This window comes from Ictidomys tridecemlineatus, chromosome 11 (assembly GCF_052094955.1).
Source record: "Ictidomys tridecemlineatus isolate mIctTri1 chromosome 11, mIctTri1.hap1, whole genome shotgun sequence".
In the NCBI taxonomy this organism is placed as follows: Eukaryota; Metazoa; Chordata; class Mammalia; order Rodentia; family Sciuridae; genus Ictidomys; species Ictidomys tridecemlineatus.
The window spans coordinates 59,543,365-59,567,199 of record NC_135487.1 but is presented as its reverse complement, the minus strand read 5'-3'; the positions used below and the strand labels follow the sequence as shown (position 1 = coordinate 59,567,199).

General features: G+C 35.9%; 1 protein-coding gene across 8 annotated transcripts in view; it reads left to right on the top strand.

Annotated features, from left to right (window-relative positions):
* The window catches only part of Slc44a5 (solute carrier family 44 member 5), a 339,417-nt gene that overhangs the window by 249,969 nt on the left and 65,613 nt on the right, over positions 1-23,835 (top strand). For 3 of the 8 annotated variants that reach the window (XM_078026507.1, XM_078026506.1, XM_078026505.1), the window contains one exon: positions 13,045-13,118. The exons of the other annotated variants lie outside the window; for them this stretch is intronic. In XM_078026507.1, the coding sequence (XP_077882633.1) occupies positions 13,045-13,118 (74 nt within the window). The remainder of the gene's footprint in view (positions 1-13,044; positions 13,119-23,835) is intronic. 8 annotated transcript variants of the gene reach the window in all.

The window sequence follows — 23,835 nt, the reverse complement described above, 5'->3', positions numbered from 1 at the left end:
ATAATTTTATAAATTAGATATGTATCTGCTTTTGGATTTTTCCAAACCCAAATTGATTTTAGTAAATTTCCTTAATTGTATATCCTCTATTTTCCTTTTCTTATACCATAAATAGTTCTATATTTTTCCTGATCTTATTTTTCTGATTTTATTTTCTTTTACCTTTTTCCTTCTCAATTTTTAATACATTGGATTTTCCTATACTCTCCTTTTCTTTTTTTCTTCTTTAAAACCCTTTTCAATTTATTTCTCTCTTGTGTTTGTCTTGCTTTCCGTCGTCACTTTTCTCTTTCCCTCTTTGTCCTTTACCCTGTCTTTGTCAAGTTATATGCAGTTGACAAGAGCTAGAAACAGCACAATTCAATGACTTGTCACATGCCTTGTTAATAATGGACAGTCTACAGCCAGGAGCACTCAGGGCCAGCTCTCTTTTGATGTGGCCCTTTGGGACTAAAACCAACAATAGAGCAATCCCTTATGTCCACTGCAGAAAAGACACATGCCCGCTAACTGCATTTAGAGAAGAAAACTAAAAAACAAAGTCTTTGGTCTCCAAAAGCTCAGAGAAAACAAACTTTTATCAAGTTGATGTAATAAAAAGAAAAGTGGAACAGAGTGCTTTGAACACTGTAGGAGAGATAAATATTAGATTTGGTGCTCAAATGATACATAGCATCCCTTTTTTCCCTTTGAGTTAAAAACCACTGGAGAGAAATCTATTAACATCTAGTTCAGTCTGTGAGGGATATTTATGGAGCTGTAAGCTTTCCCTGTGCCATAGAATGTATCTCCACACTGTCCTGGTGGTCCAGGAAATCAGGAGACTGGTGATGCTGATGAAGCACAGCTAGCCCAGGGTCCCTGCACTCCTGTGTTGCCACCATTCTAACTCGGTCCTCATTCCCCCCAATCCTCACCTTCTGTACCCACCACATGCTTCGTCACAATTCTTTCTGCATCCTGGTTCCAAATGGATCTAACTAAACCATGGCGTATATTCTACAATTGCCCTATTCGAGAACTTCTAGTTGAAAATGAACTGAAATTGTAGATAGGAATGAATTAATGTATGAAACGGTGTGTTATTTTAGCTCTTTCACTGCTGTGACTAAAAGACCTGCCAAGAAAAATTTAGAGAAGAAAAAGTTTACTTGGCACTCAGGGTTTCAGAGGTCTCAGTCCATAGACAACCTGCTCCATTCCTCAGGGGTTGAAGTGAGGCAGAACATCCTGACACAAGAGTGTGGCGAAAGGAAGCAGCTCAAGACATCACACCAGGAAGCAGAGAAAGAGCTCAGCTCAACAAATATATATCCCAAAGACATACTCGCAATGACCCTCAGCCTCCAGCACACCCCACTAGCTCACAGTTCCCACTCAGTGAATCCCTGTCAGGGGATTAATTCACTGAGGAGGTTAAGGCTCTCATAATCTTAACATGAGTTTTGAAGAGACAACTAATATCTACACCATAATATTCTTGTATCAACTTTACAGGGTTCTTGTAATTGACCAAATGAGATGAATGTCAAAGCTAGTCATGAACATTAGGTTCTTTAACATCTAAAATGGCTCACTGTGGATTCTGTGGTAGACAAGTCATGCTCCTCCATACTGAAGCTACTCAGTCTCCACTTGCACTGCCTTCCTCTTGTGCCTCTCACTCCCTGTGTTTTGCTCTCCCTGGCTCTCTGTCATCTCCCAGGAAATACCCTAGTCCTACGTAGACATAGGGTCTTTGTACCTGCTATTTCTTCCCTCAGAAACACAAGATTCACCATCTCTTTAGAGGACCCTTTCTTTCTTTGTTCAGTACTGGTGATGGAACACAGGGCCTGGTGAATACCAGGCAAATGCTCTACCATTGAGCTACATCCCAACCTTCAGAAGGCCTTTCTTACAACCCCTGTGTAGGCACACCATCCTCAATATTCCTGTTCATATTATCAGATTTGTTTTCTTCCTCACTTTTAATACACAATCTGTTGTTATTTTCTGAAAATTGACCTTTATTTATTATCTATTTCTTACACTAAACTGTAAACTCCCTGAGCACATGTTGCCTGTCTGCTTCACCAGTCTATTCATAGCGACTACCACAGTACCTGATTCAGGGTAGTTACCCAATTCATATTAGGCAGATAAACGAACAAATTAATTTGTGTGTGTGTGTGTGTGTGTGTGTGTGTGTGTGTGTGTTTTACAGTAGTCATCAATTTTATCATTTCTACCTGATAAGAATTTTAGCTAACTGGGCATCTTTTTTATTTCCATCATCTATGCTTAATTTTGCACCTATATTCTTATACGTTCTTTTGCCTAGAATGAACCTCTATTCTCCTCCAGTCAAAATCTTATCTGTAATTCTAGACTTTAACCAATTTCCTATAGTATAAAATTAAAGAGTCTCAAAGCTCTAATTCAAGTCGTCTTTTGCACTCTAACCATCTAGATTACCTCTGGTTTTTAAAATTTACTTATTTTTAATGTTAATCTTTTTGGTGAGATTATTTCTGTTTTTAATATCATGAAATTAGAGTCTTTGTGGGTTAGGATTGTGTTCTTCTCCCACTCTATAGCTTCTCTCCCTGGCAGTCCAGGCTTACTTCCCTTCTCATCCTGCTTTGTACACATACACACATGTGTGATGCACACACATATACATTCACACTTCTCACCAGAGTAGCATGGATACTTTCCAAACTCTGGATGTTTTCCAAAATACCATTGGAAAAATTTGCTAGGGAGGCTTTATGAAGCCCCGAGGAGGAAGGACTTACATCTTCAGAAGCCCTGGAAAATATGGTTCCTCCATAAGCATAGCTCAGAATGGCAGGAAAGAGAACAGTAATAGGAACTGAGACCCTTTATGTATGCTGAATTATAGTGCTTTGTGGCAAGAGCACTCAGGACCATTCTTGGACAAAATTAAGTATAAAATTGCATAATGACTCCCAGACTTACTATTAAGATGCTATTCTGAGTATTTTATGTTGAAATGAAAAAGACTTACTAGTATAGTTTGTGAGACATTTCATGTCTAATAATTTTTAAATATATGAATATTTTTTATCTCAATATGCAGTTTATGACAATTGCAGTTGTAGCTATTTACTAAGGCTGAATTTAAATTTCAAATTCCATTCCACTGAACATGAATGTCAAGGAATTATATAAACAATTGAATATGAAATGTAAAAAATTTTCAGTGATAAGCTCTAACAAGTTGCTGTTTTGCTGTTGTTGATATTAGCTCTAGAATACCTTTTGCTGGAAACTGAATCCTCAGTTTGATTTACTTTAATTCTGTGCATAGACAATATTCAGTTTTCCTATGCTAATCTTGTAAGATGTTTAGTATTTAATAATAATAGAGAAAATCACACATCTTGCATAATCCACTTGGGTTGACTGGAACTTTAATTAGATTCGGGCATTCTTATTTTTTATGATTGTTTAAAATAAATCTCAGTAGCCTATATATTTGGGAATTTGTCTCACTCAACATTCATTACAAACAATCTCTCCTGCACAAGCTAAAAAGTTAAGAAACACTTAATTTTTTTAAACCTGGAAGATAGTTTAAAAAATTATGAGACACAGTTTTAAGGAGCTGAAAGAGAGACTTTTCTTCTGTAAATAAATTTTTTAAAAGCCTTATTGAAGAGATTCAGGTGTCCTGAGTGGGACTGTCAACTTGTGACATGAGACTTAAGCTTGAAGAAAAGTGTATATCTGCTAAGGATGAGGTGGCAGAAAGGTGACATGAGTTGAGCCCCTAATGGGATCACTGAATGATGCACCCCACCTGCTCAGAACTGATAACTGCAGGACTTCTTGCTGGAAACAAATAAATTCTTTGGAATTTAAGCTGTTATTTCTATTTTTAAATTTTCTGGGTTTTTCAGTGAAGCACATTCTTATCAGAAGTAAGTTTAAATTCAACATAGATCACATAAAGACTATATTTAATAATTTCAAATCAATAGGCATCTAAAGAGTTTTTTTAAACCCCTACAAAATTTGTCTCTCTTGTTTTTTTTTTATTTAAATAACAATGACCCTATTGCTATAAAGAATGTTGTGTTGTTGTAGAACCAGCTTGCAGGTAAAATAGATTGGTAAATAAGTAAATAATGTATGTACCATGCTGGGTTCTAACCAAGTGATTAGAATTTCCCATTGCAATGGTTGGAATTTCCCATTTTGCTGAACAATTTGAGAACAAAGAGACATATCACTTTTATAGATTTTTTGAAAAGATGTCAATGTCTAATATTCAGGTAACACTTTTATTCATTCATTCAACAATTTCATGTTGAATGCTTGAGCTTCTTTGCTATAGTCAAACCTTGAAAGCTCACTGTTCCTTATTATACCAATTCACAAAATCTGTTCATTTTCTCCCCCTAATTAGTAAACTCCTCCAATCCAAAGGAAGGCTTGCCAACAGCACTCACTGGTCCAACGCTTGATACTCTTCATGCCAAATATGGCATATTTTCATATTTTCTTTGAAAAACCATCTAATTGTCTAACCAAATAAATAAAAGTGTTTATTGTACAGAAACATTGTTTTCTACATGTGTGAATTATATTATAATTGTCATAGTTCAGCTTTATTAATCAAGAAGAGCATATATATATATGTATATATATAATTCAGTAAGGCATTTTACTTGGAATATATTCTTAATGATTTTATATATGTAGCTTGTAGTTTAGTTTTTCTAAAATTAAGTTAAATTTTCTCCACTGTATTCCACTTAATAGCTGACATAACTTTTTAGATTATGTTTAAGAGATGCCAAATCAATACGTGACTAAAAAATAATTATTGATTTTGATTAAGTAATGCATTTGATTGGCACACAACTTAAGAGTGGCAAAGAATATACAGAAAGTCTCCCTTGGCTCCCAAGTCATAGTTTCTCTTCCTGAGACAACTTCTAATTCTGGGTACTTAATGTAATCTTACCCAAAATTACTTAAAATTTATTTCATTTAATGGACACTGAAACAATTAACACATATAAAATGTTTTAAGATTAAAGTGATATAAAGACTAAATGTTCAAAACTACATTTTTGTCTAACATTTTGAAAGCACTATGATGGCTATGTGAAGAAAATGTTAAGCTTAGGATGGAGATAATAAACATTCAAAGCAGAGACAAAGTTCTGAGGCCACCATGAATAAATACTACTTTATGGAAAATAACAGGTGTTTTATTACTTAGACTCTCTAAACACTCATAAAGGAAATGACCTATAAAAGAGAGATATAATATCTTGTCATAAAGATTTAATTAATCAAAGAGTAGGTGCCAATTTTTTTTTCATTTTTTTTTCTTTTCTTGTTTGTCATTTCTTGCTTCGAACAACAACTAGGGATATATATTTGTAAAAATAGTGAGATTTTTATATCAATAGATGAAAATGTGATTTATAAGATATTGTGATGACAAAATCATAGACACATCTTTTCTATTTAGTTCCCATTTACAAATGTCTAGGCAAAAAAAGAAAGAGACTAATCTAAAGACAATCTTTTACCCTCTCTTAAGACTATAAAAACTGTGTTTTGAATTTTATTCAATGATCAATAAAAAAGTCAAAAAAGAGAAAAATTTGTAAACATTTTATTTGAGGGGTTCATAAAGAAATCAGTGTAATGAGATAATTCATCAATCTATTTATAGTTGTTAAATATCTGTGTCTTAGATTAATACTCTTAGTCTAAAAGTAATTTATGTCCAATGTTAAAGTTTAAACATAACAGAAAAAGAAAAAGGAAAAAACCAAAATCACATGAAATCTTACTACCCAGAGAAAATGACCACTTATATATTTATATACTTTCTGTCATCCTATACATATACACATCATTGTACATATAAACACTTATAATCTATGTTTTATTTTATTGCTGTACATTGCATGTTTCATACTATTTTTACTCAAAAATATTATAAACATGTTTTTATATCATCTTTTTTATAAACAGTTCAGTGCTTTGCATCTTTATTAAAAAATCCTGACTACATCTATAATTTTTTCCATGATATAGATTACTAGAAAGGAAATTACTGGGTCAAAGGGCATGCAATTTTCTAAGTCTCCCATCATTAGCAGGCAACATTTTTTTATTTCCTTATTAAAAGCTTAGATGATAAGTAGAGATATTATTTTAGTGTGCTTGCCTCTGGTTATTAAAAAAACAATTAACTATCATACAATTTTTAGGAGGCATGAAGGTTTTTTTAATGGTTGGATTTCAATATCCATGTCAGCTGTTGCAAGTATGAAAAATTTCAGAAGTTTAGGTACTGTTTTAACAAATATTTTTGAGCTCTTATCCTGCATATCTATATAGGTTCTATCCTATTCCAAAAAGATTAAAGAGTATTTGTTCTAAGCTGGTGTGGATGTCCACCTTGTTGGTAACTTTGAACTAATGTCCCATGGCTGTTCCAGAGCTGGCTCTCTGTGCACCTTCCCTTCGGAGTACCTTTGGTCTACAAAGGCAGATATAACATGAGCAATAACTACAATCTGGATTTCACTTTATGAGCAATTCATAGAATGGATTCCACCCACTGACAGATTCCTGGATATTATGCAGTTTTACAAAGATAATGAATAGTAACAACAATTGTGTCTAATCTTGCTTCATTTTAGACAAAAGACAGATTTATACAGGTATCATTTAAACCCCTTAAATAAAAAAATGTTTTATTTTCCTTTTACCAATAAAAAATATAAATCATAACCAGTTAAAGCTATTCTCTCAATGCAGTGGAATCCCAAATCAAGCAGAATAGTATAAAAGATTTAACAATGGGCTTTGGGCATTTTTTAGACTTGGTTGTTCAGAGAAACTTACTAAATCAGTTAATATGATCTAATAAATTTGAAAGGTATTATCAATGTCATCCTATATACTTTTTTAGAATATCAAGTTATTTGGCATCTTTTAATTCTCATCAATAGTTTAAAATGTGCTAAATAATAATCCTCCAAAATAAACTCTTTTCTCAATGGTTGGATACCCGAATTACCTTAAAGACATTTTTACAAATTTTTAGAAGACTTGAGAAACTTGTATTATCATCAAACACCTGAAAACACAGATTCATGTAATTAAGTGCCTTCTCATTAAGTTTCTTATTTTCATAACTGAAATTCTTCAAGATAATCTTAAGCCCCTAATTATACTTATAGAAATGACCAGTGTAATATACTTCTTACTAAAACCTCAGCACATGTACATACACACACATGCGTGTACACACTCAGTGATGGAAGGCATGTCCTAAAGCTGTGCTTTTGGGAACAGAGTAATAGAGAACTTTTAAACAATGTTTAAAAGAGAAGTTGTAAACTTCTTCAAACATGAGTTCTTAGAGGATACTCCTCTCACAAAATTATCATGTTTTCTTTTAATAGTAAAGGGCAAGAAAATAGAGGTGAATTATGTTTTAAGCTGCCTAGACCTCTACCCCTAAAAAGCCCAAAATATTTTGAGTCATGTGACTTATTAACATCAATGTGGATAACCTGTTTAATTCAAGCCACGTTCTGTATATGCAAAGCGTATCTTGGTGACACTTGAAAGGTGGCCTCAAAGTGCACTGTCTTCTATCAAAGTCTCTGGGAAGTGAAGCATTCATTCTATTTCTTGGAGCACACTGCTGTGTAAAGAATATGAGGGGTAAAAGATGACTTGGTGGTATTGTTCAGAGCCCAGCAGAACCACAGAGGACACTTTGGGCTTTAAAGGCAGTCTGTTGTAGACATATGTTCCCAGGTGACACGGGAACTTTCAGATGAGAGGTAGCTTCCACCTGGAATCACAGGCAGAGGACAGTCCCTAAACTAACTCATTAGGCACAAATGATGATCTGTCAAAGAATAATGACTTTTTAGGATTTTCATTCTTGCTCTAATGCTTGATATTAATGACCTTTCAGGATAGTTGATATCTTTTGGAATCTCACCTGCTACAAAAAAAAAAAGAAAAGAAAAGAAAACCAGTAAATGAATCTGTTTCAGGACGAGGGTAGAAAGCTATCCCTGAAAAGGAAGCTAAATGACAGTTGTTAGAGAGTAAGAGCTGGTGTGGGGCTGAAATATGTATTGATCAAACAGAACTCTAATGATCTCTGAATTAAATATAATGTTTTTGTTGTTGTTTTGTTTTTTAGTGATTTTAATTTTATTGGAGATAGCAATTTCCAGATGGCATGCTGAAGCTTGACTAAAAAATTAAATCTAGAGATAATACATTTACTATGTTAGGTCAGGAAAAAAAAAGATCTGAACTTTGAAGCACAGCACTTTGATTTTCACCAGTACCTGCTTATGGTGCATTAGACTGTCAGAGGTGTGTCTCACTAATCATTGGTGGGACAGAGACCCCGGTATGTCTGTAGTATGCCAGTATCTCTGCTAAGTAGGCTGTATAGGACTTTATGGCTGAGGCCAGAGGTCAGGAAGCTTCTTTAATAAAGTTTTAGGTAGTAATTATTTTGACCTTTGCAGGCAGGATGATTTCTAACACAACTCTTAAACAGCTATATAAGACAAAGTAGCCTCAGATAGTACACAAATGAAAGAATATTACTTTTTTACAAAAATTTTTATTTGTAGACACTAAAATTTGAATTTTGTATAAATTTTGTGAGTCATAAAATATTGTTATTTTTGTTTTTTAGACCATTTGAAAATGCAAAAAAAAATTCCCAGTTTATAGGCCATACAAAAACAAGTAGCAGACTAGATATGGCCCATGGACCATAATTTTGCCACCGCTGGTCTAAGTTACAATAAAGAAAATATAATTGCTTGAAGATATAAAAACAGAATTTCTTCAGGAATACAAAGATGAGATTTGGTCCCTTCTAGTTGAAAATCTCATGAAGGTGGTGACATTTGAGTTGATTTAAAAGATGTGATTTTCACAAATGGAGTGAAAGACCACACACCTAGGCACTTGTGAGAGTAACGAGAGCATTCTTTATGGGTATTCCAGGACAACAGGTATAAATCCTGGCTGTCCCATGCTAATGGGGACATATGGTTGCCCCAGGAGGAGAGTCTGGAGATGCTATGAGCTGAGTAGTGCTTGACCCCTCGAATGGTCAAGAAACAATGAACTGCATATCAATGAATGAAAGAGTCCAAGTTGGTTAAAGCATGTGGAAAAAGAGGCATGGGAAGTAAAGTAGAAAAATAGTCTGGGGCTTGAACTAGAACCGGACTTCTATAATCTTTAACATGAAGCTAAGACATTTGGAAATTATTAAGTAGGTGGTGGAGAGGCACCAAAACAATAAAATGATGGCACCACATATCATTGATATCTGATGTACAGAGAGACTAGGACCAGACAGAAACTACTTGCAGGAGCCCAATTAAGAGACCATGGCAATAGTTTGAAGACAGAATAAGAGAATTTGTCTGAGTCCAGGCAACAAGAATACAAAGGGAGCAGTGGATGAAAGACACATCAGAGAGAAGGAGTGAAGATAACTTGTCAATTGAATATAAAAGATACACTAAGAAAAAGGGAACTGAAAGGAAGGTCCCAACATTTTCAGTCTAGGTGAGTGTAATTGAACTATATTTGTGGGTTAGAGATAGGAGGCAAAAGAAAATCTGCAAATGCATATTATAACGGGGCTCCAATTCTTCCTGAATTTAGAAAACAGATATCAGGTAGTAATAGTGCTTCTGTAACTTAACTTTTGAAAATACTTTCATGCTGGGGCAGCTCAATCTGGATAAAGTCTTGGGTGGCTTTTTGATAAATGAGGGTGCTTTGTAAACGTGGGGTTTTGACTTGGAGGAAGAGTGAGGAAGACAGTTGGGATATTTCTCTGTAACTATTCTTCCTTTCATCTTTCTGGGACCCAGTGGGATGCAGCCCATTTTTAGCTTAGTACAACGGTGCTTAGTGCTTGCTGTGAAAGTAAAAATGAGCCCACCTGAGGAAAAGATACAGCTGTGACAGCCCTCTAGCTAGAATATGATTCAGAATGACTTTTACCCATAGCTCATACCATATAGTGATCTCACTAGCTGTTCTGAGAGTTTTTAGAATTATCCAAATTAAATCCTTGGTTAAAAAAAAAAAAAACTCGTTTTCTATAGAACATTTGGGAGTATGATAGATGTCCTAGAGTGGAAAGAAATAAAAATGATAAGAAGCTACAACTTCTAGAAGTTCAATTGGGCATCTGATATATTCCTTTACTTACAAAGGGATGCTCAATCTATATTTATATTTTGTCCAATTACAATTTTTCCAGTAACTCTCTAAACACCAGCCGCCTTTCTTCTCAAGAGAATATATCTGAAGAAAGGGAGACAGGCAAATAATTGGGGGGGGGGAAAAACAGATAATTGTAATTACCTAAAAGTATTACATACACACATGCAAAACACCAATTTTTTAAAAAAGAGAAATTCTAAAACAATGAAAGAAACCAAATCACTACCAGAGAAAGTTTAGAAATTATTAGAGTTCCTCCTCTTTGTGACTCTTAAATTTTGTATTCATGATGTTCAGTTTGTTCAACCTTCTCTTGTGTTTAAAAACAATAAAATTAAACAGTCTGGCCATGGGGTATGGTTTGCTACTTCTCTAAAGTAGTTTGCCAGAAACTAATTTGAAGGCGTTGTCTTTGCTGTCTGTGGAATAGAACTATCCTAAATTACAGTAAGAAAGCTCTAAAAATACTATCCTACTGTGGAAGAGCCGGCTAGAGGAACGTTGTGTGGGCACGGACTAGTCCCCCATGCTCTAGTGTATCCCCAGCACACACACACACACACACACACACACACACACACACACACACACATACAAAGAGGAATCATGTGTAAAAAAAACCCATCTGCAGCCAAAATCTAAACTGATGCCTTTTTGTCAGTGCAAGTGGTGAAGGCATGTGGGTTTTACTTGTTGTAAAATTTCTATTTGAACTCCTCCCTTTGCATCGTGACCTATACTTTGACATTGCTAAGCTCTTCATTTATTTTTCTAGTATGTTTACCTGACCTTGTGCTCACTGCATAACATTATCAATATACCACATTACAATAATAAGTAACATTAAGCCATTTAAATATACATTATAGTGTTTATTATGTATGATATAAACATATAGATGTAAACACTATAGATACCTAATGCCAGTTGGTGGGTAGATCTGGCTTTGCGGCCAATCACATCCCTATCTTCCTCTTCTTGATAATTATGATCACACACCAGGGCATTGAAATCTTCAAGATTTCTAATTAAAGCACTCCAGCTCCTTCTTTGTGCTGTTGCCTAGAGGTATTTCCTATTAGGTGTTGGCTACTTAACAATGGTGCTGGTAGGATGAGACCCTGATCTTGAAAAGGATGTGTCAGAATGCACATTAAACAGATCTCTGCTCACACCTAAGCAGGATTTTGCTTTCAAGGGTTGTTAAAGAAAAATAGAGTGCCTGTTTTCTTCTCTTTTTATCATTCTCATAATTCTGAAATACAAATGGAATTTTAAAATCTCTAGGTTAAAATTGAATTTAAACAAATGATAATTGTTTTCTGGACTGGACACAGTTAACTTTATGAAAGATTCATTTCCTATAAAGCATTATGGGAATGGGTGCAATTATTTTCGGACATAGCTATTTTGAATCTTAACAGAAAATTTTAATCATATTGACATAACTAGTAGGTTTAAAAGTTTAGGCATTAGAGACCTATATATTTACCTGCCTTCATAACTACCTCTCATGCTTCTTAAGTATGTTAACTCACAATTATTACTTCTGGCAACCAAAATCATTCTTAGGAAACTCACAAAGTTATGTATATTAAAGCAAAAAGATATAACAGGACTTTATCAGTGTAAGTAGTACCATGTCTATTACTGTACAATTATCATTCATTACTACTGCTATAATACAGCATTATTAGTGTAGCTGGATATTATTTCAGTTTGCTCCTCATAAATTTGCTTTGAAAGGCAGGCAGTGTTTTTATATTCCCAGTGAGAAAACTTAGATTAGATAATCAGCCAAAGCCACCAAATAATATGGGAAAACTCTAGGTCTGCCTGATGCTATACTATTGCTGCCACTAGAAATGGTGTGAACTTCACCTGCTTTTGCTGAAAGATCAGAGTATCCATTTGCCCTCAATAACTAGAGTGTTTTGCTATGAAATTTTTCATGTGCAACCTTTAATCCTGTCAAAAGGGGCAATCTTTTTCTTTACTAACAGGTTTGTCATTAAGTTTCAACTAAAGAATGACAATATTGTTCACATTCACAGCTTTGACATAGCTTTGACCTTCCAAAACACTTTACTCTAAATGAAGTGCAATATTGGGACAGGAAATACTTCAGTTGAAAACCTTGAGTATTTGCTGGATGTGACCTTTACCAAATCACTTAGTCTCTCTAAGTTGAATTTGCTCTGAACCTAATTTGACACAATATCTAGTTTTTAGAAGATCTGGAAAATGGAAAGTTTGGAAACATTTTTAATGCTTTATATACATTTTTGTTAGAATAGTTATAACTCTATTCCTTAAAGCTAGTAATATAGTCAATATTTCTTTAACAAGAGTACCATTAAAATTTGTATATAGAAAGAAGATAAAGAAAGTAGGGATAAAAAAATGGCCAATAAATTTACACTACATGTTGGAAAGACACGAAGAGGAAAACCATCCAATAAAGAAGCTTAAATTACGTTTTCAAATTTAAGAAGAAGAACTACTTGATGTTGGTGTGTTTCGAACTCTAAAAATATTTTACAAATAAGGAACTAAAAGAGAAGGAGTGCTAAGAAGTCTGAGGGAGCTTCTTCAACTGTGGAACCATGTTACTAATATTTTTGATTACAAAAATGCATCTTGTCTAACTGACAGAATTTTTGCATGTAAAATGGCATATCACTATTATTATACCTTTTATTTATATTTTTGTGCAGTAAACAAATCATTTGGGACTTCTTTTAATTCTTTATTCCTTTTTGTCTTTAGGAATTTTACAGATGTTCTGTGCTGCATAATCTTCCTACTGTTTATTATGGGCTACATTGTTGTAGGACTTGTGGGTGAGTAAATACAGCTTTAGATGGTGTTTAACACTTGATAATGGAAAAACTAAGTCAATTTCACATTTTAAAATTAAGTTATTTTTCTCCCGAAAGCCTTCTTTTGTTTTCTTCTGTTTTGTTTTCTGGAAGAAACTCTGTTATTGATCAGGACTCACAGAGCAGCAGACATAGTACAAAATGAACAAAGCAGTCTAGTCAAATGCAAACCAAAGTTACTCTAGTAAATACAGTTGTAAAGAAAAAAAGAAACTAGTAATTCCTCTTTTCAATATTTGTACTTTTGAAATTCTATCAAACAGTTGATTATATTAATGTTGCTATTTACTAATAAAAACCAGGGCCTCGATCAGTTTATTTAATATATAAACCCTCTCTTTTTATGAGAAAATTATAAAGAAGTACAATTATTAACTATTTCAACATATAACTCATTGACATTGAATGAGGTCCGTTCTCATCTCCAGAAAGAGATGTCTTGTTAGTTACTATTAGGTTAAAGATTTTTCTAGGAAGTGAAAATATAGAGGATAAATACAGAGGGTTTTTTTTCCCATGGATTTGTTTTTAAATCTATCGAGTGAACTAGTGTGGATATATTCTGTAAAAAGGCTTCACCATTGTATGTAAGTGTGATATATACATTTTTCCTCTGAGACATGTCTTATCATTTAGATGTCAACTTAGGAAAATGTAATAGGCTGTTAGGATGAGAGCTGTGAAAGTCAGATATTGTAGCACAAATAATTAATGGCATGAAGTTAATATGGATAGAATATATTAGCAGAAATTTGTGTGCTACCTCAAGAACAAGTCAAAATTCTTTTCCCTGATCTTCAATTTTTTATTATAAAAAGAGAAGCACTTTGAGAACAGCCATTAAAAATAACTTATAAAAGATGGTCTCCATATTATCATGAAGAAAAAAAACTATACAGAATTGGAAAATTCAAAAAATTAAGGCAGGAAAATAGGATAAGGGAGTAGAATATACTCCTGTATAGCCTTCAGAACATCCCTTTGTTCTTTCTTAAGTATTTTAACATCTAAATTTTAATGTACATATAGAACAATGTGTAATCTATAAGTTGCATATTGTAATAAAGTGAATTTCCTTTCTACAGCAAGTAGAATTTTAGCTCCTCTAATTTTGGGGCACATCTTTCTTGTCTATGACTTTGTTGGTTTTTATTTTTTGTAAAAGAGTTGAAATTTATTGTAGAAGAAGGAAGATTTGGCATCAGGCAGACCTAGAGTTTCCCCATATTATTTGGTGGCTTTGGGCTGATTATTCTAACCTAAGTTTTCTCACTGGGAATATAAAAACACTGACTGCCTTTCAAAGCAAATTTGTGAGGAGCAAACTGAAATAATATCCATCTACACTAATAAGGCTGTATTATAGTAGTAGGTAGTAATTTGTTTGCTACCAATGTATAAGTAATATATTCTGAATTTTAATAAATTTCTTTTAAATGTAATTTACTATATTGTTTCTCTTGAAACCCGTAATTTTGGTTATTAAGTTTGAATGCACGTAAGAACTTCACAGAGACCTCATCCTGTGACCAGATTCTTTCCATTAGGAGACCTTATTCCATAATCAGATAAGTATCTCCTACATATCTCAAAGCCAGCTGGATGTAATTCACAAAGGAATGCCTTTTGTTCTTATATGGAACTGGAAAAGCCACTGCCACTCTCCTACAGACGCAAAGAGGGGAGGGTGTGTCATCATTCACTCTGGAGCAACACAAAATATTTACCTTTTTTTATTGATTGTTCAAAACATTACAGAGCTCTTGATAAATCATCTTTCATACATTTGACTCCATTGGGTTTTGAACTCCCATTTCTACCCCCAATACAGATTGCAGAATCACATCTGTTACATACTCACATTTTTACATAATGGCATATTAGTGACTGTTGTATTCTGCTATCTTTCCTATCCCCTACTATCCCCCCTCCCCTCCCCTCCCATCTTCCCTCTCTGCCTCCTCTGCTGTTGTTCAATTCTCTCCCTTTTTTTCCCCCTCCCCCTTGCCCATCATAACCTTTTATTCTTTTGTGTATCATTGAAGGTCTCCTACCATTTCCATATCCTTTCCCCTCTCTCTCTCTTTCTCTCCCCCCATTCGTCTTTGTTAACTGTTAGTCTTTTCCTCATGCTCTTCCTTCCTGTTCTGTTCTTAGTAGCTCTCTTTATATCAAAGAAGACATTTGGTATTTGTTTTTTAGGGCTTGGCTAGCTTCACTTAGCATAATCTGCTCTAATGCCATCCATTTCCCTGCAAATTCTATGATTTTGTCATTTCTTAGTGCTGCATAATACTCCATTGTATATAGATGCCACATTTTTTTTATCCATTCATCTATTGAAGGGCATCTAGGTTGGTTCCACAGTCTAGCTATTGTGAATTGTGCCGCTATAATCATTGATGTGGCCGTATCCCTATAGTGCGCTTTTTTAAGGTCCTCAGGGAATAGTCCGAGAAGGGTCAAATGGTGGATCTATTCCCAGCTTTCCCAGGAATCTCCATACTGCTTTCCAAATTGGCCTCACCAATTTACAGTCCCACCAGCAGTGTACAAGTGTACCCTTTTCCCCACATCCTCGCCAACACTTATTGTTGTTTGACTTCATAATGGCTGCCAATCTTACTGGAGTGAGATGGTATCTTAGGGTGGTTTTGATTTGCATTTCTCTGATTGCTAGAGATGGTGAGCATTTTTTCATGTACTTGTTGATTGATTGTATGTCCTCCTCTGAGAAATGTCTGTTCAGGTCCTTGGCCCATTTGTTGATTGGATTATTTGTTATCTTATTGTTTAATTTTTTGAGTTCTTTGTACATTCTGGATATTAGGGCTCCATCTGATGTGTGAGGGGTAAAAATTTGTTCCCAGGATGTAGGCTCTCTATTTATCTCTTTTATTGTTTCTCTTGCTGAGAAAAAACTTTTTAGTTTAAGTAAGTCCCATTTGTTTATTCTTGTTGTTAACTCTTGGGCTATGGGAGTCCTATTAAGGAATTTGGAGCCCGACCCCACAATATGTAGATCGTAGCCAACTTTTTCTTCTATCAGACGCAGTGTCTCTGATTTGATATCTAGCTCCTTGATCCATTTTGAGTTAACTTTTGTGGCTGGCGAGATAATGGGATTCAATTTCATTTTGTTGCATATGGATTTCCAATTTTCCCAGCACCATTTGTTGAAGATGCTATCCTTCCTCCATTGCATGTTTTTAGCCCCTTTATCAAATATAAGATAGTTATAACTTTGTGGATTAGTCTCTGTGTCCTCTATTCTGTACCATTGGTCCACCTGCCTATTTTGGTACCAGTACCATGCTGTTTTTGTTACTATTGCTTTGTAGTACAGTTTGAACTCTGGTATCGCTATACCTCCAGATTCACACTTCCTGCTTAGAATTGCTTTTGCTATTCTGGTCTTTTGTTTTTCCATATGAATTTCATGATTGCTTTATCTATTTCTACAAGAAATGCTGTTGGGATTTTGATTGGAATCACATTAAACCTGTAGAGAACTTTGGATAATATCGCCATTTTGATGATGTTAGTTCTACCTATCCATGAACAGGGTACATTTTTCCATCTTCTGAGATCTTCTTCTATCTCTCTCTTTAGGGTTCTGTAGTTTTCATTGTATAAATCTTTCACCTCTTTTGTTAGGTTGATTCCCAAGTATCTTATTTTCTTTGAGGATATTGTGAATGGAGTGGTTTTCCTTATTTCCATTTCAGAGGTTTTGTTGCTGATATACAGGAATGCCTTTGATTTATGCGTGTTGATTTTATAACCTGCCACTTTGCTGAATTCATTTATTAACTCTAGCAGCTTCTTTGTAGACCCTTTTGGGTCTGTTAAGTATATTATCATGTCATCCGCAAATAGTGATAATTTAATTTCTTCTTTTCCTATTTTTATGCCTTTAATTTCTTTTGTTTGTCTAATTGCTAACTAAATTGAATAGAAGTGGTGATAGAGGGCACCCCTGTCTTGTTCCAGATTTTAGAGGGAATGCCTTCAGTTTTTCTCATTTAGGATGATGCTAGCCTGAGGTTTAGCAAAATAGCTTTTACAGTGTTGAGGTAAGTTCCTGTTATCCCTAGTTTTTCTAGTGTTTTGAACATAAAGGGATGCTGTACTTTGTCAAATGCTTTTTCTGTATCTATCGAGATGATCATATGGTTCTTGTCTTTAAGTCTATTGATGTGGTGAATAGCATTTATTGATTTCCGTATATTGAACCAGCCTTGCATCCCAGGGATGAATCCTACTTGATCATGGTGCACAAGTTTTCTGATATGTTTTTGTATTCGATTCGCCAGAATTTTATTGAGAATTTTTGCATCCAAGTTCATTAGAGATATTGGTCTGTAGTTTTCTTTCTTTCAAGTATCTTTGTCTGGTTTTGGGATCAGAGTGATATTGGCCTCATAGAATGAATTTGGAAGAGCTCCTTCTTTTTCTATTTCTTGAAATAGCTTGAAAAGTATTGGTATTAATTCTTCTTTGAAGGTTTTGTAGAACTCCACTGTATACCCATCCGGTCCAGGGCTTTTCTTGGTTGGTAGTCTTTTGATGGCTTCTTCAATTTCTTCCTTTGTTATTGGTCTGTTTAAATTGTGTGTGTCTTCCTGACTCAATCTGGGCAAATCATATGCCTTAAGAAATTTATCGATATCTTCACTATCTTCTATTTTATTGGAATATAGGGTTTCAAAATACTTTCTAATTATCTTCTGTATTTCTTTAGTGTCTGTTGTGATATTGCCTTTTTCATCCCGTATGTTAGTAATTTGAATTCTCTCTCTTCTTCTTTTCGTTAGTATGGCTAAGGGCTTGTCTATCTTATTTATTTTTTCAAAGAACCAACTTTTAGTTTTATCTATTTTTTCAATGTTTTTTTTGTTTCAATTTCGTTGATTTCTGCTCTAATTTTAATTATTTCTTGTCTTCTACTACATTTGCTGTTGTTTTGCTCTTCCTTTTCTAGATTTTTGAGGCGTAGTGTGAGTTCATTAATTTGTTGTTTTTTTTTTTCTTTTTTTGAGGAAAGAACTCCAAGAAATGAATTTCCCTCTTAAAACTGCTTTCATTGTGTCCCATAGATTCCGGTATGTTGTGTCTGTATTATCATTTGACTCTAAGAATTTTTTCATCTCCTCCTTTATGTCTTCTGTAACCCATTGATCATTCAATAACATATTGTTCAATTTCCATGTGGTGTAGGGTTTTTCCTTCCTTCTTTTATCATTGATTTCCAATTTCATTCCATTATGGTCAGATATGCTGCATGGTATTATCTCCATGCCTTTATATTTACTAAGAGTTGCCTTATGGCATAATATATGGTCTATCTTTGAGTAGGATCCATGTGCTGCTGAGAAGAACGTGTATCCACTTGATGATGGTTGATATATTCTATATATGTCGGTTAAGTCTAGGTTGTTGATTGTGCTGTTGAGTTCTATAGTTTCTTTATTCAGTTTTTGTCTAGAGGATCTGTCTAATGGCGAAAGCAGTGCGTTGAAGTCATCCATAATTATTGTGTTGTGGTCTATTTGACTCTTGAACTTGAGGAGGGTTTGTTTTATGAATGTTGCAGCTCCATTGTTTGGTGCATACACATTGATAATTGTTATGTCTTGTTGGTGGATGGTTCCTTTTAACAGTATATAGTGCCCTTCTTTATCCTTCTTGATTAACTTAGGTTTGAAGTTGATTTTATTCGATATGAGTATGGCCACTCCTGCTTGCTTCCGAGGGCCATGTGAGTGGTATGATTTTTCCCAACCTTTTACCTTCAGTCTGTGTATGTCTTTTCCTATCATATGAGTCTCCTGAAGGCAGCATATTGTTGGATTTGTTTTTTTGATACAGGTTACTAGCCTATGTCTCTTGATTGGTGAGTTTAGGCCATTAACATTTAAGGTTACAATTGAGATATGATTTGTACTTCCAGTCATGCTTCTTTATTTATTTATTTTAGTTTGGCTAGTTTTACTTTTTGGTTATTTTCCTCCCCCTTTACTGAGATACCTCCTGCTATTGGTTTTGGGCACTATTTTTCAATTTCTCTTCTTGTAGTATTTTGCTCAAAATACTTTGCAGTGCTGGTTTTCTTGCTGCAAATTCTTTTAGCTTTTGTTTATCATGAAAGATTTTAATTTCGTTGTCAAATCTGAAGCTCAATTTTGCTGGATACAGTATTCTTGGTTGGAACCCATTATTTTTCAGTGTTTGAAATACATTGTTCCAGGATCTTCTCGCTTTCAAAGTCTGTGATGAGAAATCAGTCGTTAACCTAATTGGTTTACCCCTGAATGTAATCTGCCTCTTTTCTCTCGTAGCTTTTAATATTCTCTCCTTGTTCTATATGTTGGCTATCTTCATTATTATGTGTCTTGGAGTTAGTCTATTATGGTTTTGAATGTTTGGGGTACTGTAGGCTTCCAGGATTTGGCAATCCATCCTATCTTTCATCTCTGGGAAGTTTTCTACAATTTTTTCATTTAATATGCTGTCCATTCCTTTGGTTTGAATCTCTGTGCCTTCTTCTATCCCGATGACTCTCAAATTTTGTTTTTTTATGACATCCCATATCTCTTGAATAGATTGCTCGTGGGATTTAAGCATCTTTTCTGTGTTGACTATACTATTTTCAAGTTGATAAACCTTGTCTTCATTATCTGATGTTCTGACTTCTACTTGATCAAGTCTATTTGTAATATTCTCATTTGAATTTTTAATTTGGTTTATAGTTTCCTGCAATTCTAGGATTATTGTTTGATTTTTTTTAAGATCTCTATCTCCTGGTAGAGCTCGTTCTTTGCCATTTGAATTTGTTTCTTTAATTCATTTTCAAAATATACTTTTATTTCTTGGACTTGCTGTCTCACGTCTTCTCTAATATTCCTTTTCATTTGAGTTAGGTATGCCTTGAGTTCTTTCCCTATCCCTGCTTCTGATGTTTCTATGTCCTCCTGTAGAATTAAGTTGTCTTGCATTGTTTGTACTCCTTTTTTCCCTTGTTTTCTCATGTTGTCCACGTTACTTTCAGGCTCTTTTTGGTTGTCGTGTTTCTGCTATCTTCTATAGCTTTGTTTGGTTCTGTATTTCTCTGATGTCTCTCCTTTGTGTTGTTAAACTATGCCTGCTAACTTGGATTCCCCTGGGAAGGAATTCCGACTTCCGAGCTCCAGTGATGTCACTACTCTGCTATGGCGGGCCCCAGGCTCCTTGCTGGAGTGTCCTAATGGGGGGTGTGTGATTGGACTATCTCTGTTTGGTTTCAGTTCCCGGTTGCGGTAGGCGGGCCGTCTCCAGCCGCCCAGTATCACAGGCCACTGGCCGGTGATCAGTCGCTTGCGGGCAGCGTTCTCCTACCGCCCAGTTACTCAGTGGGTGTACTGTCGCCGGCGGGCCTGCGGTTTCCAGCCGCCCACTCGCGAAGGTCTTGCCTCTAGTCTCCTGGTTTCTCCTGCTAGTCTTGGTTTCTCCTGTTTTTTTTTTTTTTTTTTTTTTTTTGTAAGGAGAGTGAGAGAGGAGAGAGAGAGAGAGAGAGAGAGAGAGAGAGAATTTTCAATATTCATTTCTTAGTTCTTGGCGGACACAACATCTTTGTTTGTATGTGGTGCTGAGGATGGAACCCGGGCCGCACGCATGCCAGGCGAGCGTGCTACCGCTTGAGCCACATCCCCAGCCCCGGTTTCTCCTGTTTTGTTGTTGCAATCTGTCAGAGAGTGGCGGTGGATACTTCAGCTTTCCAAGATGGTGGCCGCTGACTGGGGGATGGGACTGTACCGCTTCCTTCCCCATCTGAAATCCCATACTCAGCCGGGAGGTCAGTGTGGGCTTGGCTGGCAGGATTCCACCTAATTGCAGTCACTAATCTCCCTGCTTGCTAATTAATTGCTTCTCTGTGGCACCACACCTTCTGTAGCCGCGGGGCAGGCTGCGCGAATCAGTCAGCCTGGATCTCCAGGGTCCCACAGTTGGCTATTGGGATCCCCGGCACAAAATCTATCACTTTGATTTTTTCTGCTTGCCCCTCCCCCAGTGCTGGCTAGCCAGGTTTTGTTTTGGCTGCTGCTGGGAGGAGGGGTTGAAGGTCAGGTGTCTCTAGTTTTCCCCTAGTCTTTATGCAGGCTCACTCTGATAGTCCCTCCCCCGGAAAGCCTAGGAGAGATTTTATGCGAATTCCCGGATGTCTGGGGGGTGAGCTGAGTGACACACACCTGTTTTGATGTTGCAATCTGTCGGAGATTGGCGGTGTATACTTCAGCTTTCCCAGATGGTGGCCACTGACTGCCTCGGTGGAGTGTCCACTGTGGGGGATGGGACTGTACCTGTACCACTTCCTTCCCCGTCTGAAATCCTGTACTCAGCCCAAGGGTCAGTGTAGGCTTGGCTGGCAGGATTCCACCTAATGGCAGTCACTAATCTCCCTGCTTGCTAATTAATCACTTCTCTGCGGCGCCACGCCTTCTGTAGCCGTGGGGCAGGCCTCTTGAATCAGTCGGCCTGGCTCTCCGGGGGTCCTGCTGTTGGCTCTACCTTTTTGTTAAAGATCTCTGGATCAAATTTGTAAATATCTTAGTTCACATAAGGATATTAGAGGATAAATGTCCCTCAAGGAAAATCTATATTTAATACTATAATGATTTAATGATTCTCTCCCCAAATTAATCCTGATACTTTTACTTGAAACAAGTGACTGAAAAAAGTCACTAAATAAATGTCCATTCCTCATTCCTCCTAGCATACCACACAAGGGAAGTTCTTCATAGTGTGCTACTAATAGCCTTATTGGCTTAATTCCAAAAGTGAGCTTCAGTTATGTTCAATGTTGATCTAAAAGAAACTTGAAGGAAAACAATTAGCAAATGTTACTAGAAGTGCTGAGAATTTTTAACATCAAAGAATACATACCTTCGCTTCAGGAAAGATGATACTGAGCTAGTGTCATTGACACAAATATTTTGGCATCTTTTACCATCTTTATTAGATCAGAACTTTCATAGACTTATCTTTTATCCATGATCTTTTTTTTTTTTTTCCATAAGAAATGTTACCATGGAAGAACCATGTGGCTCACAAAATCTGGTGAGAAGAAACTGTTCTTTGTACTTTGGAATATGGTCAGCTAGGGTAATAATATTTGAATACAGAAAAGGCACTTAGCATTAAACTGATGAAAAGCAGAACCTCTGCTCAGTGGATGGAGTCTGGGTAGAAGGTAATCAAATTTCCTTGAAAGATCAAGCTAACATTTATGATAATAGTCCTCTTTTGTCCTACTTCACTGATGGCTGCTATTCAATTACTGTACTAGCTAGAAAAAGAGAATAGGAATATTTATTATGCAAATTATTCTTTTGCTATCCTTGTGCTAACATTATGTATGTACAATGTTATGTACTATAATAGCCCGATTTTAACATTCAATAAGTTTTTATTTCATTTTCTTTCCAAATGGATTTCCAGTTGAGCAGGTTGGTTCATTGTTACATTTACTTAGGAGCTGCTTGAAGTTGGAGTTGAAAGTTTGTTCTGATTTTGTTTTTCGCTATTTCCCAGGAGTAATTAGCCCTCTTAGTTGAGAAGATAGGAAGTTAACAACAATGTTAATGCAGACAAGCCCAGAACTCGGTTATCATGCTGTGACAAGCACAAGCCCATGGAGAAGCCATGTGTAGGGGTCCTGGGCAACAGACTCAGCTGGGTTCCCCGGGGTAATCAGCCCAGTTGGAAAATGATTGAAAGAAATCCCAGTCAACATCTGACTGCACGAGAGACCCCAAGGGAGAGCTAAGTTTCTCCAAATTCCAAAATATGAGCAAAATATAAGCATATTAAGCCTGTTAGGTTGTAGGAGCAACAATAGATAAGCAGAACAAAACTTGGTATCTGGAAGTGGGTGCTGGCTTAGTAAAACCTAGAACATAGGCATTATTTAGAGACCAGAGGTCTTCATAAGCCCATTGGATTTTGAGGAGGTTGTTAGTGAAAGTTTGAAGGAAAGTGAAGAAAATGTGAGTGGAGGCAGGGGAAAGAGCACTTTTCTTTGAGATGGTGAAATGTTTGGCAGGATTCTTGCCAGTGGCGATATAGGCAGAAGGAAAAGTACCTAATTTCTTCAGCAATCTAGCTAACCGGGCCATCCTTACAAGAGGATCCAACCCCAGAAGAGCCTCACCCACACAAGCCTGATGCTGTAATTGGAGGAGGCTTCTGGGGATCTTGGAAGAGGATATTTAGTTTGGAAAAAAAAATGTAAAAAAAAATATATATATATATTGCAGCCAGAGGATAGAGTATGTTTTAACACAATGCTGTAAATTCTTTGCCATTCCTCCCCTCTCGAGGTATGATTTGTGTTGCTCTCCCTTTTAATCTGGTCAGGCTTTTTTGATTATTGCCCTCTTAGAGAAATGAAGCAAGCCAAAGCAGACCAGTAAACAGCCTTGATGTGCAGGTAATTTATAGATCAGTACAAAGGATTCTGAGAATGTCATTACAGCTCACTTGGAGACAATAGGTCTGAAAGAACCAAGTAGAGAAGGAAAGCGGTCCAGGTAATCCAGCCTAAATTCTTCAGAGAATGGAACAGAGAATGAACAAAGGACTTCACAATGCAGTGTGGTCACACTTGACCTTCTCAGTTCTGGCGCTGAAGTGCATGCTT